At 43.1% G+C, this 15,581-nt stretch overlaps 1 protein-coding gene across 1 annotated transcript; it reads left to right on the forward strand.

The window, feature by feature from the left end:
* The first annotated feature begins 266 nt into the window (after window positions 1-266).
* On the forward strand, window positions 267-14,345 carry YWHAB (tyrosine 3-monooxygenase/tryptophan 5-monooxygenase activation protein beta). The gene is made up of 6 exons (XM_058850597.1): window positions 267-393; window positions 7,977-8,277; window positions 9,279-9,402; window positions 10,377-10,540; window positions 11,886-11,981; window positions 12,444-14,345. Exons 2-6 carry the CDS (start codon window positions 7,984-7,986, stop codon window positions 12,498-12,500), a joined length of 735 nt encoding a protein of 244 aa, XP_058706580.1. The 5' UTR covers window positions 267-393; window positions 7,977-7,983; the 3' UTR covers window positions 12,501-14,345.
* The last annotated feature ends 1,236 nt before the right edge of the window (window positions 14,346-15,581 follow it).

Here is a 15,581-nt window from a genome sequence, read left to right on the forward strand (position 1 = left end):
CTTCCTGCGGCACCAGGAGCTCCGCGGGGACAAAGAGCGCACAGCGCGGCGGGTGCGGAGGAGCGGGCGTGCCACGGGCCGTGTCTCGGGGGTTCTCCCCGCTCGGGGTGCGCTCACACGGCGGCGGGCAGAGACAGCCGGGAGTCCCGGCAGCCGCGGGCCCCGCTCCGCGCCGGGGCCGGGCCGGGCCGGGCCGAGCCGGGCGGGCCGAGCCCCGTCGCCATGGCGACCGTGGGGCCGGGGCGGCGCGCGGGGCGGTGGCGCCCCCTGGCGCCGGAAGGGGCGTGCCGCGCGGCGGAAGCGGGGCCGAGCGCCGCAGGGTGTGTGCGCGTGTCCGTGCGAGCGGCCGCCGCTCCCGTCGCCTCCGCCCGTGGGATCCGCGCGCGCCGCCAGGTGAGGGGCCGCGGCCGCCATCGGGGTGGGCATCGGCGTGGGGGATCGGCATCGCGACCCGCGGGGCGGCCCGCCCCGGCCTGCCCCCGCCCGCCCGGCCCGCTCCGCTCCGCCCCGCGCGGGGAGCCGCAGGCCGCGGCGGGCGCGCCGCGCGGGGGTCCCCGCGGGAGGGTCCCCGGTTCGGCCTCCCCTCTCCTGCGTCCCCCGGCCCGGGTAACGGTGTGACCCTCGCTCGGCGGCCGCCGGCGGGCCCGGGCGGGCGGCGCCGCCCCTCCCCGAGCGGCCGGCGCTGCCCCGCCCCGGTGAGTCACTCGGTGCCCGGGGCGCGGCCGCGCTCACCTGGGCCCGCCCGGCGGGAACGGCCGCGAGCCCGGAGCGAGCCCCGCACCGCCGGGACCGGAGCGAGCCCCGCACCGCCTCGGGCTGCCCGCACCGGCAGCTCCCTGCCCAGCCCGGCAGAGCGCACCGTGCCGCTGGCCCTGAGCCGGCACACGTAGGGCCCAAGGTGGTCGTGGCCCTGGATGAGCGCTTTAGAAGGGAACAAAAGGTGTTTATCATTATTTAATGATTTTGATCATTCGTGTCCATTTGGGAGTAGAGATGCGTTTAGGGAGGACCCACAGGGAAAGAAGGTTGGTTCAAGCCAGTCCCAGCCTACAAAAAGGCTGGGCAGTAGCCCAGATCTAACGGCCCTGGGTTTTGTTTGAGGTGCGAATAAACCAGGTATTAATTGGGATGTTGAAATGACAGTGGCACACAATCACACATTTATTGGCATAAATGCATCTCATGCAAAGATCACGATACAAATTGGTTGCTTTCAGATAGATTCCTTATTAACAGTTGAAATACCTTTTCCAGTGATAGAAAAGCAAAAAACACATCATGCAACGCCACAGAAATGAAATTCCCATGGAAAAATATCAGAGACTTTGGCAATGCTTGTAATGTTTTGTATCTTCAGTGGCTGTAGGAATATTTGTATTTTCACGTGTTCACTAACTCAGGACACCTCAGTCTGAAATTATAATACTTTTAAATGAAAAAAGATGCACTTACTTTTATTTTAAAGCAATATTGAAATATAATCTGGTCTAGAAAAGAAACAAGATCACGAGTTGCCTTTTTCTCCCTCCATATTAAAGGACTGCAAAAATATCCCCTGTATCATATTTTGTTTATTAAATTGATACCAATAAAGTGATAGACTCGTTGCACAGATGGGCCTGGTGCGGTTTTCTCAACCTCATTATGTCAGTACCGCATGTTCTGATCTCTGCTATTTTGATGTTGAGTCTTTTTATTTTTTCCTGAGCAGGCCTGTGCCAGTATGCAGCTTTTTGTGATGCATGTGAATAAACTCAGATGAGGAGGAGCTCAGTAAATAATTATTTGGTTAATGAGGTAAAAGCTCCTACTGTGATCTGTGTGGTATCCTAATACCAGGCATTACAGTAGTGTGTCTGTTATATGGCCACACTTCTTGCCCCACCCTGTAATATAAATACTGTCAGTTTATTATTAACAAAAGTGATTTACTTGTGATATGAAGATATTAGTTTGGCGTGAACTTTATGCCTGGGGGAAGATTTTTTGGGTTAACTCACTATTTCCACCTGGATTCTAGCCAAAAACAATTCTGCTGGTTGGAACAAATAGGTGTTGCCATGTGGGGATGTGGTGCTGTGGAAGTGCCAGCATGTCTCCACCTGCAGCTGTCCTGAGCAAAGGGCCATAGGCAGGGAGCAGAGCTCTGCTTTTCAGCCTGGCATTAAGAAGAACAAGGCTGCTGACACTAAATTTAAGATGTCCATACAATATCAGTGTTGCCACGTGCTGTTGGTAGTGGTCATGGCATTTTATAATTCTCTATGGAGACTGAAAACGATTGAGTGTCATTTTATTCAATTTTACAAAGCAACAAGTAATGATGGTAGCAGATGGCCAGAGCAGGGTGAGGCATGGCTTTATAGAATGTTAATTTTATCTCAACATTTGCATAGAGATTTGAACTGAAGGCCAGGGTAGATGCAGAGGAGGCTGAAGTTATGTGCTGCACAAGGTCAGCAAAAATATCACAGCTGTGAAGTCATTTTCCTTTTTCCCTCATTATGTTTGCAGAATATTTTACTGAACTTGCTATACCCAAGCTTCTGACAGGAAGATTTTACTTTCAGATCTTACCAGAGCCATTCATTTTTTAATCAGTTATTTTTCAATCCATGGTAGCCTTTGAAGGAACCAGCTAGAAAAACACAACTAATAAAATCAAATGCCTAATACTGCAGTCAAGCAAGGAAGGTTCCTTGCACTCACTTGAAATAGTTGCACTCCATTAACTGTAAAAAATAAATGTTGGAAGCAATGTCCAGCTGACAGGGAATGCCATCCCCATCATGCAGATACTCGTGTCAGCATGTGTGTACCTGAATGGTGGAGAGTGATTTTCTATTTATTTTAGAAATAATGTCTGAGTCTTTCTGTAGTTATTAGAACTTTAATTTGAAATACCACCACTCACTCAAATGTTTTAATTTTGGAATGAATTGCCTATCCAGAAATCAAATAAGGTATGTTCGCCTATTGTTGGAATATTGAACTGCAAATTCTGCACCAATCTGCTGCTTTTCTGTTAGAATTTGAGTGGACTTACAGAGCTTGTGACTGGGAAGTATGATTGCCTCCCATTTCACCAAACCTCGTTCTGTATTCCTTTCTCACAGTGAAATATGCAGGTCTGTTAACCTGCAGCTCTGCTCGACTCGTTAGGGACCAGTATGTGAAACCAATAACTACGCTGCTTTCTCACCAGTTCTTTTGTACAAAGTGGAAGTGTTTGTCTGATAGATTCTCATGCTTGCTGTAGAGAGAAAAACAGTGCACAGAAATCGATGACTTAATTAGCATCAGAAGAACAGGTCATCAAGAGCAGCAGACTTCAGACCAACGTAAGCTTATTAGTATTGTCCTGTCAGTTCGATATGTTATATAAGCCAGATTATTTTCAGTGTCAGTTTTCATTTGATTTCTACAGACTTTAAGCACAGTTAGTTCTGATCCGTTTTGGCTTTGTCCTAAAGAGCCCATAGGAATGGGAAATGATGAAGGCTGCAGAGCAGATAGAGTAAGTGCTGAGGAGTAAGCTGTAGTTCTCAGAATCCTGTTCTGAAGAACAGTAGCTGCATGTTTTTACCTCTCAGCTGTTAATGGGATGTAAACCTCCAGTTCTGTGTGTCCATCCACTCTTGAAAAGATCCATGGGTGTTCTGACTCCAGGTACTGTTCCCAGCCTGGTCACACCATCCCCTTCTCACCACATCTTCCACTGAAAGATGCAGGCAGCTGCAAACTAACAAATTTTGCAGGTTCTGACCTTTACCTTTGATGCTTTGTGATATGTTTCAGTCTTGTCCACACAGGTGTAAAGATTTCCTGGAGTGGAGTAAGCACTTGTAACTTACAGTGCCTGCATACATGCTCTTCTGCATTTGTAAGAGAGATTGAAAGAGCTCTAGGCTGTATGGGAGATAGAGGGGAAAAAAGAGTAAAAAAATTACATTTTGAGTGTGGGATTTCAAGTGATTAAAATTTCTGGCAGCTGGTGCTATTGGCTGTGACTGGTGGGCAGTGGTTGGCATTCCTTATTTTGAACAGTGTCCAGCCACTTCTCTTTGGAGGGCTACTAAGTTGTGTTGGACAGATTCTTAAGAAGACAGTGTCTTAAGAATTTGAACTGTGTTAATGCATCTAATATCAGAATCTTCTGCTTAGAACAGGCAACTTTCAGGACTCCTCCATGGCTGTGATCTGCACGTCTCTGCTCCTTTTTCCATCGTCCCTCTTTTCCCTTTGCCACCATGGCATGGCTTTATCAGTGCTAGAATAGATCATTCCTGTCAGCCTCCTGTTCATCACCTCTGTGTGTTTTGCTCCTAGCTGCAGGTAACCTTTGGTAGATGGCTTCTGTGTGTGGCCTAGGTGTATTTTTAGCTCTAGGCTTTGCTTGTTTCAGATTGTGGCACACTGGTCCATTGTTAGAATGTGGCTTTCATCTCCTCTCTGGGAGGGACCAGTTATAACTGATAGTTGCTTCTTTGCCTTTTCAAACATCACTCCTTTCCTTGTATCTTTTTTCCTTCTGGCAAACACTTCCCTCTTTTGGAGCTCAAGCCAGCATAGCTCTGCAAAGCTCTCTCCAAGCTTCTAACAAGGTAAGCAATGGAGAATCAAATGAGGATTTTAAGTGTTCCTTTAGCAGCATCCTGGGAAGGAAGTAATGGTAGGCTTACTGTCATTGGCAGATATGTTGGTGTGGGCAATGATTTTCTTACTGCATTTAAGTTCTTTTAAATCCATATTACTCAATACTACTTGTGTTTCATAGCAAGCCTACTAACAGTACAGATATTAACACGAATTAATGAAGCTCAAGCCCCTGTACAATGAATTCTTATGTCAAAACTAAGCCAGTGAAATTCTCAGGAGCTCCATCTTTAGTGATAAGTTTGAGTTTCATATATGCATAAATGACTTTCATGTGCATAAATTAGTTTGCTGAGAAAAGTTGCTTGATGAGAAGCAACATTCTAAGCTTTGTGCTGGTATTTTACTTGTATAATTGATATGTTAAACTAGTTTCTGGATCTCTTTCCGTTAGGTCTTTGTGCCCCGGTGTTTTCCTTCATGTGCAATTCCCTTTGTGATTTCCTCCATGTGTCCTTATGTGAACCCATTGACTGCTGTGAACTGTCTTGCATCTAAATATAAATGTCAGTGAGCTTGATAAAACAAACTCTGCACCCTTTCAAAACTAAACTCTATATTGTTTGTAAACGGAATTCTGCACAGATGACTTGTCTACAGATTAGACCGCTATTGGCAAAGTGCAGATCAGAGATAAAACTAACTGACCTTTCAATGGCAAAATGTAAACTCAGTTGGAGTTACTTGCCTCTGCACTTCAACAAGCAGACTGCTTCCACATAACAATCACATTCCATGAGAAGGAGAGGAGAAGATAAGATATTTGCAGTAGAAATACTTCTAGAGTAGTAGCTGTGCAGACAATGAAACTAGAAGTGCTCTGAAATTGTTTAATTTCAATGTCCTGTTGTATAAAGTTAGCTCTTGTAATGTAAAAAGCATTCTTCAGGTGTACTTTGCTCATGTTCAGATTTTAGTGAGTGGGTAGAGAAATACCACTCACAAATTACTTCCTGCCTTAAGCACATGGTCTGCAGTTAGTGCTGGGTTAAGGGAATGGTTTACAAGGTTTGATAGACTCAACAGGGAAAAGTGGGATGCGTTGTCTCAAAGGGAAATGGTCCTTGGCTTGTTCTGTGTTGTTGCTATGATAGCCTTCAAAGTAGGGAGAAACAAAGCACACCACAAATCCCACTTTACCTTTTCCATCATCAGGAGCTGTCTGTCTGATAAGCCTGTGGAAAGCAATGGTAATATCCCCAGGGTAAAAGCTTGCTGGGGAAGAGAGAACCAGATGAATCATGCCATACCACAAGTTGTCACACTGCTGCCCACAGTCACCCTGTCTTGTTGAGGGCTTTGATCTGAAGTCTGTGTGGCACCATTCAATAGGTCCCAGAATCCACTGGTTTAAACACAGCACTTGGAACAGAGCTTAACCAGAGCCCAGCTTTACTTAGCAGTCTGCAAAAGATCCCTTTCCATAAGACTGGTTTTAGTACTCCATGTCTTTACTTTGAGTGCCTTATGAAGCTGGACACATTAGGATCTGCAAAGGATCAAACACAGGCAGGAGAGAGTGTGACTTGCTAATACAGAGCAGGTACCCTTGGTTGCTGGGCTTGCTTAAGGAACTTTTATGTGAAATCACAATGTTTGATGGGATATCCTGGGTGAATATTTTTTTTTTTTTTTTTTTGCTAAAGTGGAGTATCTTCAGCTGGAGGGACAGAATGTGCTCATCTCAAAATAATTTTTGTGGTTAGGACTTGTCCTCAGCAGTGTGAGCAGTGTATGAAACTGTTCATACACAGTGGGAATCGGGTCTGCATCTCATTGTCCTGGTTGAGGATTTGGTACAGGGGACTGGTTTTCCTCTATAATAGTGTAGTAGGTGATCCTTGGAGTAAAATACAGGCTGAGCAGTATGTGCAAGATGTTCTCCATCAGAAGCCTGTCAGACTGGAATCTTCAAAGGTGAGAGCCAGGGAAAGGCTGCAGCAATCTCTTTCAGCGTGTTGGTTCCTTCTAATAGGACTGTAGGTGCTTCTGTAATGAACAGAAGTCTGTGAAAGACAAATGTAAGACTTACGTTCTTCTTTGGTTTTTTTTGCTCTTTTAGAAGTTGTTTTTATGCTGTTCAGTCTCAGCCTGACAACTTACCTAGACAGTGAGAGCCCTGATTAGGATTTAGGAATGGGAGAGGATAATTATTGCTCACTACTGATGAGAATAACAGTTCTGGATGTGTCCAAAAGTGAACCTGCACACCTGGAGAAATTTTACAGATGAATTTGGGTTGTCTGTAAGTTCATGAGGTACTGAGGTATGTCGACATGATTTTCTGAACCTGAGAGAGTTTCAGGCTCTCAGGGGCTGAAAAGTTTCCCAAAAGACTTTCCCTTGGGAAACAAATCAGCCCCTGGTGGCCTGAAACTCTCTCAGGTTCAGAAAATCATGTCCACAGAGGTCCATTTTGATAAAGGCAAAGAAACTTCTTTACTTTCTCCTGTGAGCCTGGCTCTGAGTGGTTTATTCATTTTCCCTGGCATAACCTCTTCAGTGACCCTGTGGCCATGTGATGTGTTTTCACAGCTTTGGTTGCTAAACTGCTTTATCAGAAATTATAAACAAGTTGTTTTCATATAAGCAATTTGTTTGGTAGCAGTGACCATTGTGTGGGCCACATCCCATTCAGATTTTATGAATGTCAATGTTATTTAAAAGGTCTTGAAAATCTGAGACTGCAACCTCCCTAGCTGTGTAGAGTCATCCATTATGTGTATGGTGATGCATATGTAAAAATCCCACATTATTTTCTGGCAGAACATTATAAATGTACTTTCCATAGTTGCCAACAACTACAGCTTTCGTGGGTATGGTTTATGTAAACCCACTGAAACATCTCCTCTAATTTGCCAAAAATGTTCAGTGTCAGAAGGAGCTGTCCAGTTCTTCAGTGCTCCTAACGAGTTGCTCTTGTACTGCAGGGGAAACAAACAACAACAACCAAACACCTGAAAAAGCCCCAGGAACCTGGTGGTTTCTTGGTTAATATCTCCCCAGCTGAGCTGTGGCTGGTAAAGGAAAGAGGAGAGCTTCACTTAGGGCTGTGTTAATGCCAATGTAACTTTCGCTGCATTTTGAAAAATTATGCTTTCATATCTTCAGGATTGTCATTAGTCATTTACACATGGAAATTATACATATTTTATATAAGGTCAAATACATTTTTAGAAAGAAACCTTTTGTATTACTTTATTACAGTTGATAGATTTCCCTCTTATTAGTGACTGTAAGATCTTCACCCTTCAGCATCAACTTCCCCAGTGCAGACCATCGAGAGATTTTTCTCTATTTTTATTCCACGCTAATTGCAGGACAGCCATGGATAAAAGTGAGTTGGTACAGAAAGCCAAACTGGCTGAGCAGGCGGAGCGTTACGATGACATGGCTGCTGCTATGAAGGCTGTCACTGAGCAGGGACATGAACTGTCCAATGAAGAAAGGAATCTCCTCTCCGTGGCCTACAAGAACGTGGTCGGTGCCCGTCGCTCGTCCTGGCGTGTGATTTCCAGCATCGAACAGAAAACAGAGAGAAACGAGAAGAAACAGCAGATGGGAAAAGAATATCGTGAGAAAATTGAGGCTGAATTGCAGGATATCTGCAATGATGTTCTGGTAATAATCCAACAGCAAAAATAACAGTAGTTAGTACTGCAGCATTCTTCAGAGAGGCTTAAGGAATTTTAGTAGTGCTGTAGACACTGCAGCACCTTAGCAGGGGAATATTTTTGCATACTTGGGTCCAATTCTAGCTCCTAAGTCATTTATCTTGCTTCTTAGGGAATTTGTTCTAAAAGAGGTGTTCAGGTTTTTTGCAATAAAAAGCAAACAAGGCCATGTTGAAGACCCCTGGCTTCTGGCTGGAGGGGTTTATCATGAAAACAAATTTAGATCTGGGGCACTGACATGAATATTGCTAAAAGGCCTACTGTTTAAATTCTTTAATTAATAAATGCTGATGTCCTGAGTCTTGATTAGTATTTTTTTTTAAAGGAGAAGATATGTAGATCTTCTCCCAGATTTTGGTCTGGTGAAAGTTTTGCTCTTTCTTTCACTCAGACAAGAGGGATTCCTTTTATTGTTGTTCCATTTGCTTAAGATCAGCCAGGAGCAGATGCTGTCAGTGCAGTCAATCTTTGCATCTCTTTCTGAGTGCACATGTGCCACCTCTGCCACTGTCAAACTTTTCAGCTGAAGTTGGAGATAGAATCCATTTCTTGCAGACAATTTCACAGCTCTGCATGGGATTCACATTTGTGGCAGCAAAAGTGACCAGATGTGCTAATTTCCAGCTGCTGCTGTTTGTTAGTTTGGTGGTGGATGTGGGTTTGCATCAGCAGGCTTAAGCCCTGATAGCCTTCAGATCCTGCATGAGGGAATTGTGGGTAGGATCAACATTTTCAGCTCTCCATAGATTAGGCTACAAGTAGTTTATCTTTTTTTTCCTCAGAGTTTAGACAACAGTAGGCAAAGTGATTAACATGAGTCTGCGTAAGTCTTGACAGAAGTCATTGTTACTGTTTGAACAGTTCATGCTCACCATTGTAACAAAGGCTCTGTTTCAGACATTATTTTTATGACTCAGGAAACATCACTGTTTTTAAAATCTTTCTCAGGAACTCCTGGATAAATACCTTATTGTCAATGCCACGCAGCCAGAAAGCAAGGTCTTCTATTTGAAAATGAAAGGTGATTACTACAGATACCTCTCAGAGGTGGCATCTGGGGACAATAAGCAAAGTAAGTAGAAATTAAATCTTTCTGTGCCAACCAAGCAGAATCAAGCATAAAACCCAGTTGTGTTCTTTTCCCCAACAGCATGCATTTATTTCTTTTCACTACTGCTCTGTAGTTATGAAGATAGGTGCAGAGAAAGGCACTTTTGGAGAAAGACTTACTGAAATTAATAGAAGTGATTGACAAATGTTCATCAATGAAGTCAAACTGCTTGCAGCCTCTGACTGCAGTGGCTGTTTTCCAAGCATATGTGGCAGTGTAAAATCATTTTCCTGGAGAATGTGGGTTTCTTTCTTATGCTTAGTTTGTTTGATCTCATGTTTAAACTATGAATTCAGCTCAAGTCTTCACTGTTTGCAAACTCTTGGCATACAAATATGGGATATTGGGTTCCTGGGTTCTAAAGTAATAAATTCTGAAATGGGAAAGCAGTGCTGAACTGTCTGAATTCCTGTGAGTGTCTGATGTAGTCCATGTCTTGCAAACTTAGCTTGATGTCAGTATGGAGCTTACTTATTACTTCTGAGTAATGTTACTCATTAGCCAGGAAGGAACTGTCAGCTTTGCCCTGAAACCCCAACCTGAAATACAAAGTTCATGACCTAAATGCAGTAGTTTAGTTACCCCTTCTTCCCCATATGGTTTTGTCTGGATTTATTGATAACTATGACTTCTTCAGCTGGGCTGGAAATGAATGTTTAAAACCAGAACACTTAAGGAGACTTTGGGTCCGTTTAGATTGGTTGGAATTTGTTGAATAAATTTTATTTTAAGTTTCTATTAAAAAATCTATTTAAGCATTAATTGTTCAGCAGGTGGAAGGCTTTTGCATGTAAAAACATTGAAAGAAGTGTCTCTGCATAGATAATTGTATGAATTTCTGGTGGCACGGTAGTCTAGGCTGAGAATAGAATTGCTTCCCCTGTGAAGTAGGGAGATGTACTGTGTATTTATGGGGCTGTGTTTGCTTCTTGCAGCAACGGTAGCAAACTCCCAGCAAGCTTATCAGGAGGCATTTGAAATTAGCAAGAAAGAGATGCAGCCAACACACCCCATTCGACTCGGTTTGGCTCTAAATTTCTCTGTCTTCTACTATGAGATCCTAAATTCTCCTGAAAAAGCCTGTAATCTGGCAAAGACGGTAAGCAGACTCTTCATATCACCAATTTTTGTGGAGGCTGAGGAGGTAATGACATGGTTAGAGTAGCATTTTGTAGATGATTATGCTTTTTCATATCAAATTCCTTAAAAATGCTGTCACAAAAGGGTTGTCATTGTGTATTTTCAGGTAAGTTGGTTTGCTAGTTTTGGGTAAGGTTAATTTGCTAGTGCAGCTGTTCCAGTGACAGGGAAGACAAATTGCCTCTGTATAATGTCCACCTAATTCTCGTAGAATGCGTTTGTGTCAAAATTGAAAACACTTGAATTAATTTAGCACTTCTAAAGTGAAATATTTATTTAAATTGGAGCACTCAGCCAGTACATGAAGTGTTGTCTGTGTGCCCGTGTTTGTAGCCCTAAATGTCCTTGTTATCCATATGCATGTGTGCCCCTCTCTCCAGAGACCAAAAAGAGCTTTTGTGATGGGTTGTGACAAACAAATAGACAGTCATTTTTTTCTTAGCCTTCTCCCTAAAATAGGATTAGTCTTCTAAATGGAGCTTTTTGTGTCTGTGAAAATTGTCTGGTAGTAACTTGAATAACATGGCATTAGGTGAATCTTTGTGTTCTTAATATGCACTTCAAGTAAGACTTTGTAACAAGAAGTGATGTTGTGCTGTAAAATGCTTCTGCTGTTCTTGCTTTTTTTAGTTAAAATGCTAACATCTGTTTGAAACCTGAATGAAGAAATAGCACTTATGGCTCTCAGACTCCAGTATTGATTTTCATGTGTAACAGATGGATGGGAAGAATGGCTTTGTTAATCTCTAGTGGAACATACCTGATTTCCTCTGCTGTTCTGAAAAGAAATTGAAAACCTTCCTCCCCACCGTCGAAAAATGTTGTGTTCCATTTTCTTGTCTACTTCCTCATGTACCATACATACATACATATATATATATATATATATACACACTCGTTCAAGTAATGGTACCTTTGTCTTTCATCACTTATTTAGACCATTAGACCTTCCTTTTAAATGAAAGTCTCTTTTTTTAAGTGTTGTCTTAAACCTGACTTCAAGCTATGTGAACCATTTTTCATCATGACACATAGAGTGTTCTTGCCTCTGTAGTATTTGATATTTAGTAAAGTTTTTCTGGGCTTTTATCTGGACACCCCTGAAGACTTCTGTTTTCCCCTGGCTGTCTAGGATCCGGTGCTCACTTTGTTTTACATTTCTTCTTGCGGTAGAAAATTAAAATACTGGAAGCTTTTTTTTTGCAGAATTTGGGTAGTAATGTGGCAAATTTGTAAGCTCTGTATAAGCAGAAGTGACTTCAGGAAGCAGAGTGTGCAAGGGCTGTCTTTGTTTATGTTTTTAGGCATTTGATGAAGCGATAGCAGAGCTGGACACGCTGAATGAAGAGTCTTACAAAGACAGCACCCTGATCATGCAGCTGCTTAGGGACAACCTCACTGTGAGTACCATGGGGCAAACCACTGCACTCTAGGCTGCTGCACTCTGAAGTGGGACTCAGCATCCGAAAGCTGATGCGGTTCTGTGCCATTAAAAGCTTTTTCTGAGGCGTTAACTGCATGTGTTAACTGCGATGCTTTTTGTAACCAGACCAGTTAGACTTGCTTGTTCAAACTAGGAATCACTTGTTAACTGCTGTAACAAGCTCAGATTCCTTTTGTAACACAGAGTGGAGTTTGTTCTCAACGGTTTTACGTGGAACTTTCCAGCTTGTGCTAGCTTCTTGCTTATCTTTTATTCATGTTCTAGTTTATTATTCTTCAGCTTTACTATTAAGTTCAGTTCTGCATTGCTCTTAGCTGAGAAAATTGCACAGCTACTACTAATTACGCTGTCTTCCCTTTCCTGACAATTGTAATTAACTGTGCTTCCAGCATAAACACGTGTTTGTATTTCCTTACAGCTATGGACGTCGGAAAACCAGGGAGATGAAGGGGATGCTGGGGAGGGAGAGAACTAATGGCTGTCACGCTTCACTATATGTTCAATGTCACCCTGTATCCTACACATAATCCCTTTGTGCGACAAGCAAAAAGAATAGTACATCGACTTTCACAACCTCAACGTAGCAAAAACTGTCTGTGGGGTAAAACCGGTTGGTTGGTGTTTTGTGTACCTAGAGCGGAGGTCGGTTATTCCAATGGCATTCCGAACTTTCCTATTCTGAACATTTACAGTTCCGATTACCGTGTTTATATTTTTAACTGAACACTGTGATAATAATAATAAAGGGTTTTGTGATTGCAATTGACTTTACAAAACTCTTATTGGTAGAAAAGTAGACATCAATTATGTAACTCTGGCGAGCTTAATTTGGCACCAAAATAGTCGAAGTACAATTCTGTTGTAAAGTTGTACAGAAAGTTATAGAGATTCTATTGTGACACTGGGGCATGGAAGGAGAACAATCCAATGTATGGCATTCCAGTTAGGGACACTGCTATGAGGTAGTTGAACAGGCACACTCTGTAGACATTTGTAACCGAGTCTGAGGCACCGCTTTCAGTCAAAAGCTCACTTTGTCAATCCTGTCTTTCTGGGGATGGGGTTTGTTTTGGGGAGGAGGGAAACGGGGGAGTTAGCAGCTTGATTTCCAAACTCTTTACACTGGCAGATAACTGGGATTTGACTTCTCAAAGTGCTTTCATGCTCATACCACATGCATGACTAAGCCCCTTCCCACAGCAATAACTTTTACCTAGTTACAACTTAGATATTCTTCAGTAGTAAAAATTCTTGGTTCGCTGCCATGGACTTGCAATAGGAGAAGATTCAATTTTTTGAATGGCCTTATTAGTTTGGATGATACCATGAAGTGATCTGTCACTTTTGCATTACTTTACTCTTAGGTGAATCAAAATCTCCATGGTATTCCCATTCTCAATTTATCCTGAAAACTTCTTAAGTAATCCACTGAACCATCTTTAAGTTCACTTTATAGAATTTTTTCTCCCACTGGACTCTGTTCATCCTTGACCCTTTCACCTGTTTAAACTCCATTAAAGCAGTTTTGGACTCCCACATATGCATCATCCTTTCTTTGGTTCCTGGTGTTGTCAGGATGGTGGATGAGGCCTGCACCTCACCAAGGACAGGTTTCTTCCTTGGGTGTTTGAGAGCTGCCAGTGCTGTTGCATGCTTTAGCTCTTGTCTGCCATTCTTTGGTAGTACCAGGAAGCTGGCTCAAGTACTGGCTCAAATATTCAGGATTTCCCATCTTGTACTGGAATGCAGACCTACACATCTGTAATGCTTGTAATATTTGAGCTCCAATCGTCCTCACCTTGTCATGTTTCAAACATGTCCCATTAAACAAAACTAGTGAGAGTTGCGTGAATAATGCAGTGGAAAAGATTAGGAATAGTCACCTATCAGTCCTGTGGTATCATCCCCTGCGTTCACATTCCACTTAGGTATAGGATCCATCTGTTTGTCCATCTGTCTGCTGAAGAGAATTTCATGCACTGATTTTAAAACTCCCCTCTACTAGCTGAACAAATTGTGCAGTTAATACTTGGCGCTTGATAAATGCAGTAGTGAATGTGGAACCGAGCCTGTCTGTATATCTGGTAGCTCTTTTCGCTTTGTTTTTACTGACCAGTATTCTGCCTAAAGTTTGCTTCTGTGACGGTTATATTGCCTAGCACACACGTGGTTGTGAGAATAGTATAGCAAAAAGAAATACCTGGTTATTGATGTACTAGATTTGTGTATGTCTTTTAAACAGTTCTAGTTTCACCTTACACAAAATAATCAGGAAAGTGTAAAAGAATTCAAAAGTGAATAATAAAAAAAAATTTTATCATTTGGTTGTCTGTTGTCTTTGCTATAGTAGTGCCAAAACCTGTGGTAGTAAAATCACCACTGGTACTCAGTTTTCAGTTTGTGGATTGTGTGAGTTGATTCATGGTGTACAAATACTGAGTTACTCATTCCTTTGCTGAGAGACTTTGCTACACACCCTCCCAGATTAGTAAGAGAAAACACTGTTTCTCTGCTTATATATTGTCATTGCAGGGCTTAAATGCAACTCTAAATAACCATTTAACTTGCCATGAGTCATTGCATATTATAGGGTTGAACACACTGTAAATGAGAGAAGTCTGTTGGTTACATTTAGAAATTTTTCTTGGGAATCTTCTAAATACCTGCTCTGAACCCAGGGCTGGCCTCACCTCTGCACACCCAGCTCTGCTTCTCTCACGCTGTGCTGTGCTAAAGGAACACCAAGAGTGAAAAATAGAGGTGTACTGGACACAAGAGCACTTGGAAGGGATGGATGGCAGTAGCCAGGCAGCCTAAAAGCTTCAAGAAAGCTTGGTCCTACTCCCAGGGTGGGGTGGCACAGAAGTGTCCACAGTGGAAAATGCCACTTGGCTGCTCTTGATTGACCAATGAAGGCATTAGGCCAAAATCTAACCAGCTGTTGCTTGGCAACATGGCTTTACATGGTGGTCCCTCCATGTCTGTAATTATTGCTACTTTATCATTTTCTTCAGCCTTTGTAGACATACCTAAATGTATGCATATACCCTACATCTTAAATCCTTTTATAGTGTGCACTAACTACCAGTCTGACTCATGCTGATGACATTGTCAGTTCTGAGAAGAAAAATCCCTGTGTCTGCTAGCTGCTCCTGTTCAGAGACCACCTCCTGTCTGTCCTTTCACATAACATGGCTCATCCTTGCTGTCTCGTTTGGGGAAATCGTGAGCTGAGGAGGCTGGCCTGCAGCAGTGATGAGTTGAGAGGGTGTCTCAGTTGTTTTTTAATTCTGTCTTTTTGGGAAAGGGCACTCCAGCTGGCCCAGCCGCAGTAGGAGTCCAGGTGCACTCTATGTGTTTGACTCATCTAACTGTTGCTGCTGCAGCTTCTCATTCTTGGCACTGAGGCTCATCTGACCTTTGGCTGAGGCATCACAGTGTGGGAAACCACCAGAAGGCTTTTGCGGAGATGAGGGTTGTCCTGATTGCCCCGCAGCTGACCCTTCGAGGGTGCAGGGTGGGGTGGAGCCGGGTACTTTGGAATGGCGCTGCCTGC

Source organism: Poecile atricapillus, chromosome 15 (assembly GCF_030490865.1).
Source record: "Poecile atricapillus isolate bPoeAtr1 chromosome 15, bPoeAtr1.hap1, whole genome shotgun sequence".
Taxonomy (NCBI): Eukaryota; Metazoa; Chordata; class Aves; order Passeriformes; family Paridae; genus Poecile; species Poecile atricapillus.

Bases quoted from the DNA above. Each gene is read 5' to 3' on its own strand.
- YWHAB (XM_058850597.1), top strand. From the start codon at position 7,984: ATGGATAAAAGTGAGTTGGTACAGAAAGCCAAACTGGCTGAGCAGGCG. The intron at 10,541-11,885 runs GTAAGCAGACTC...TTATGTTTTTAG, and splicing joins CCTGTAATCTGGCAAAGACG to GCATTTGATGAAGCGATAGC. The intron at 11,982-12,443 runs GTGAGTACCATG...ATTTCCTTACAG, and splicing joins TGCTTAGGGACAACCTCACT to CTATGGACGTCGGAAAACCA.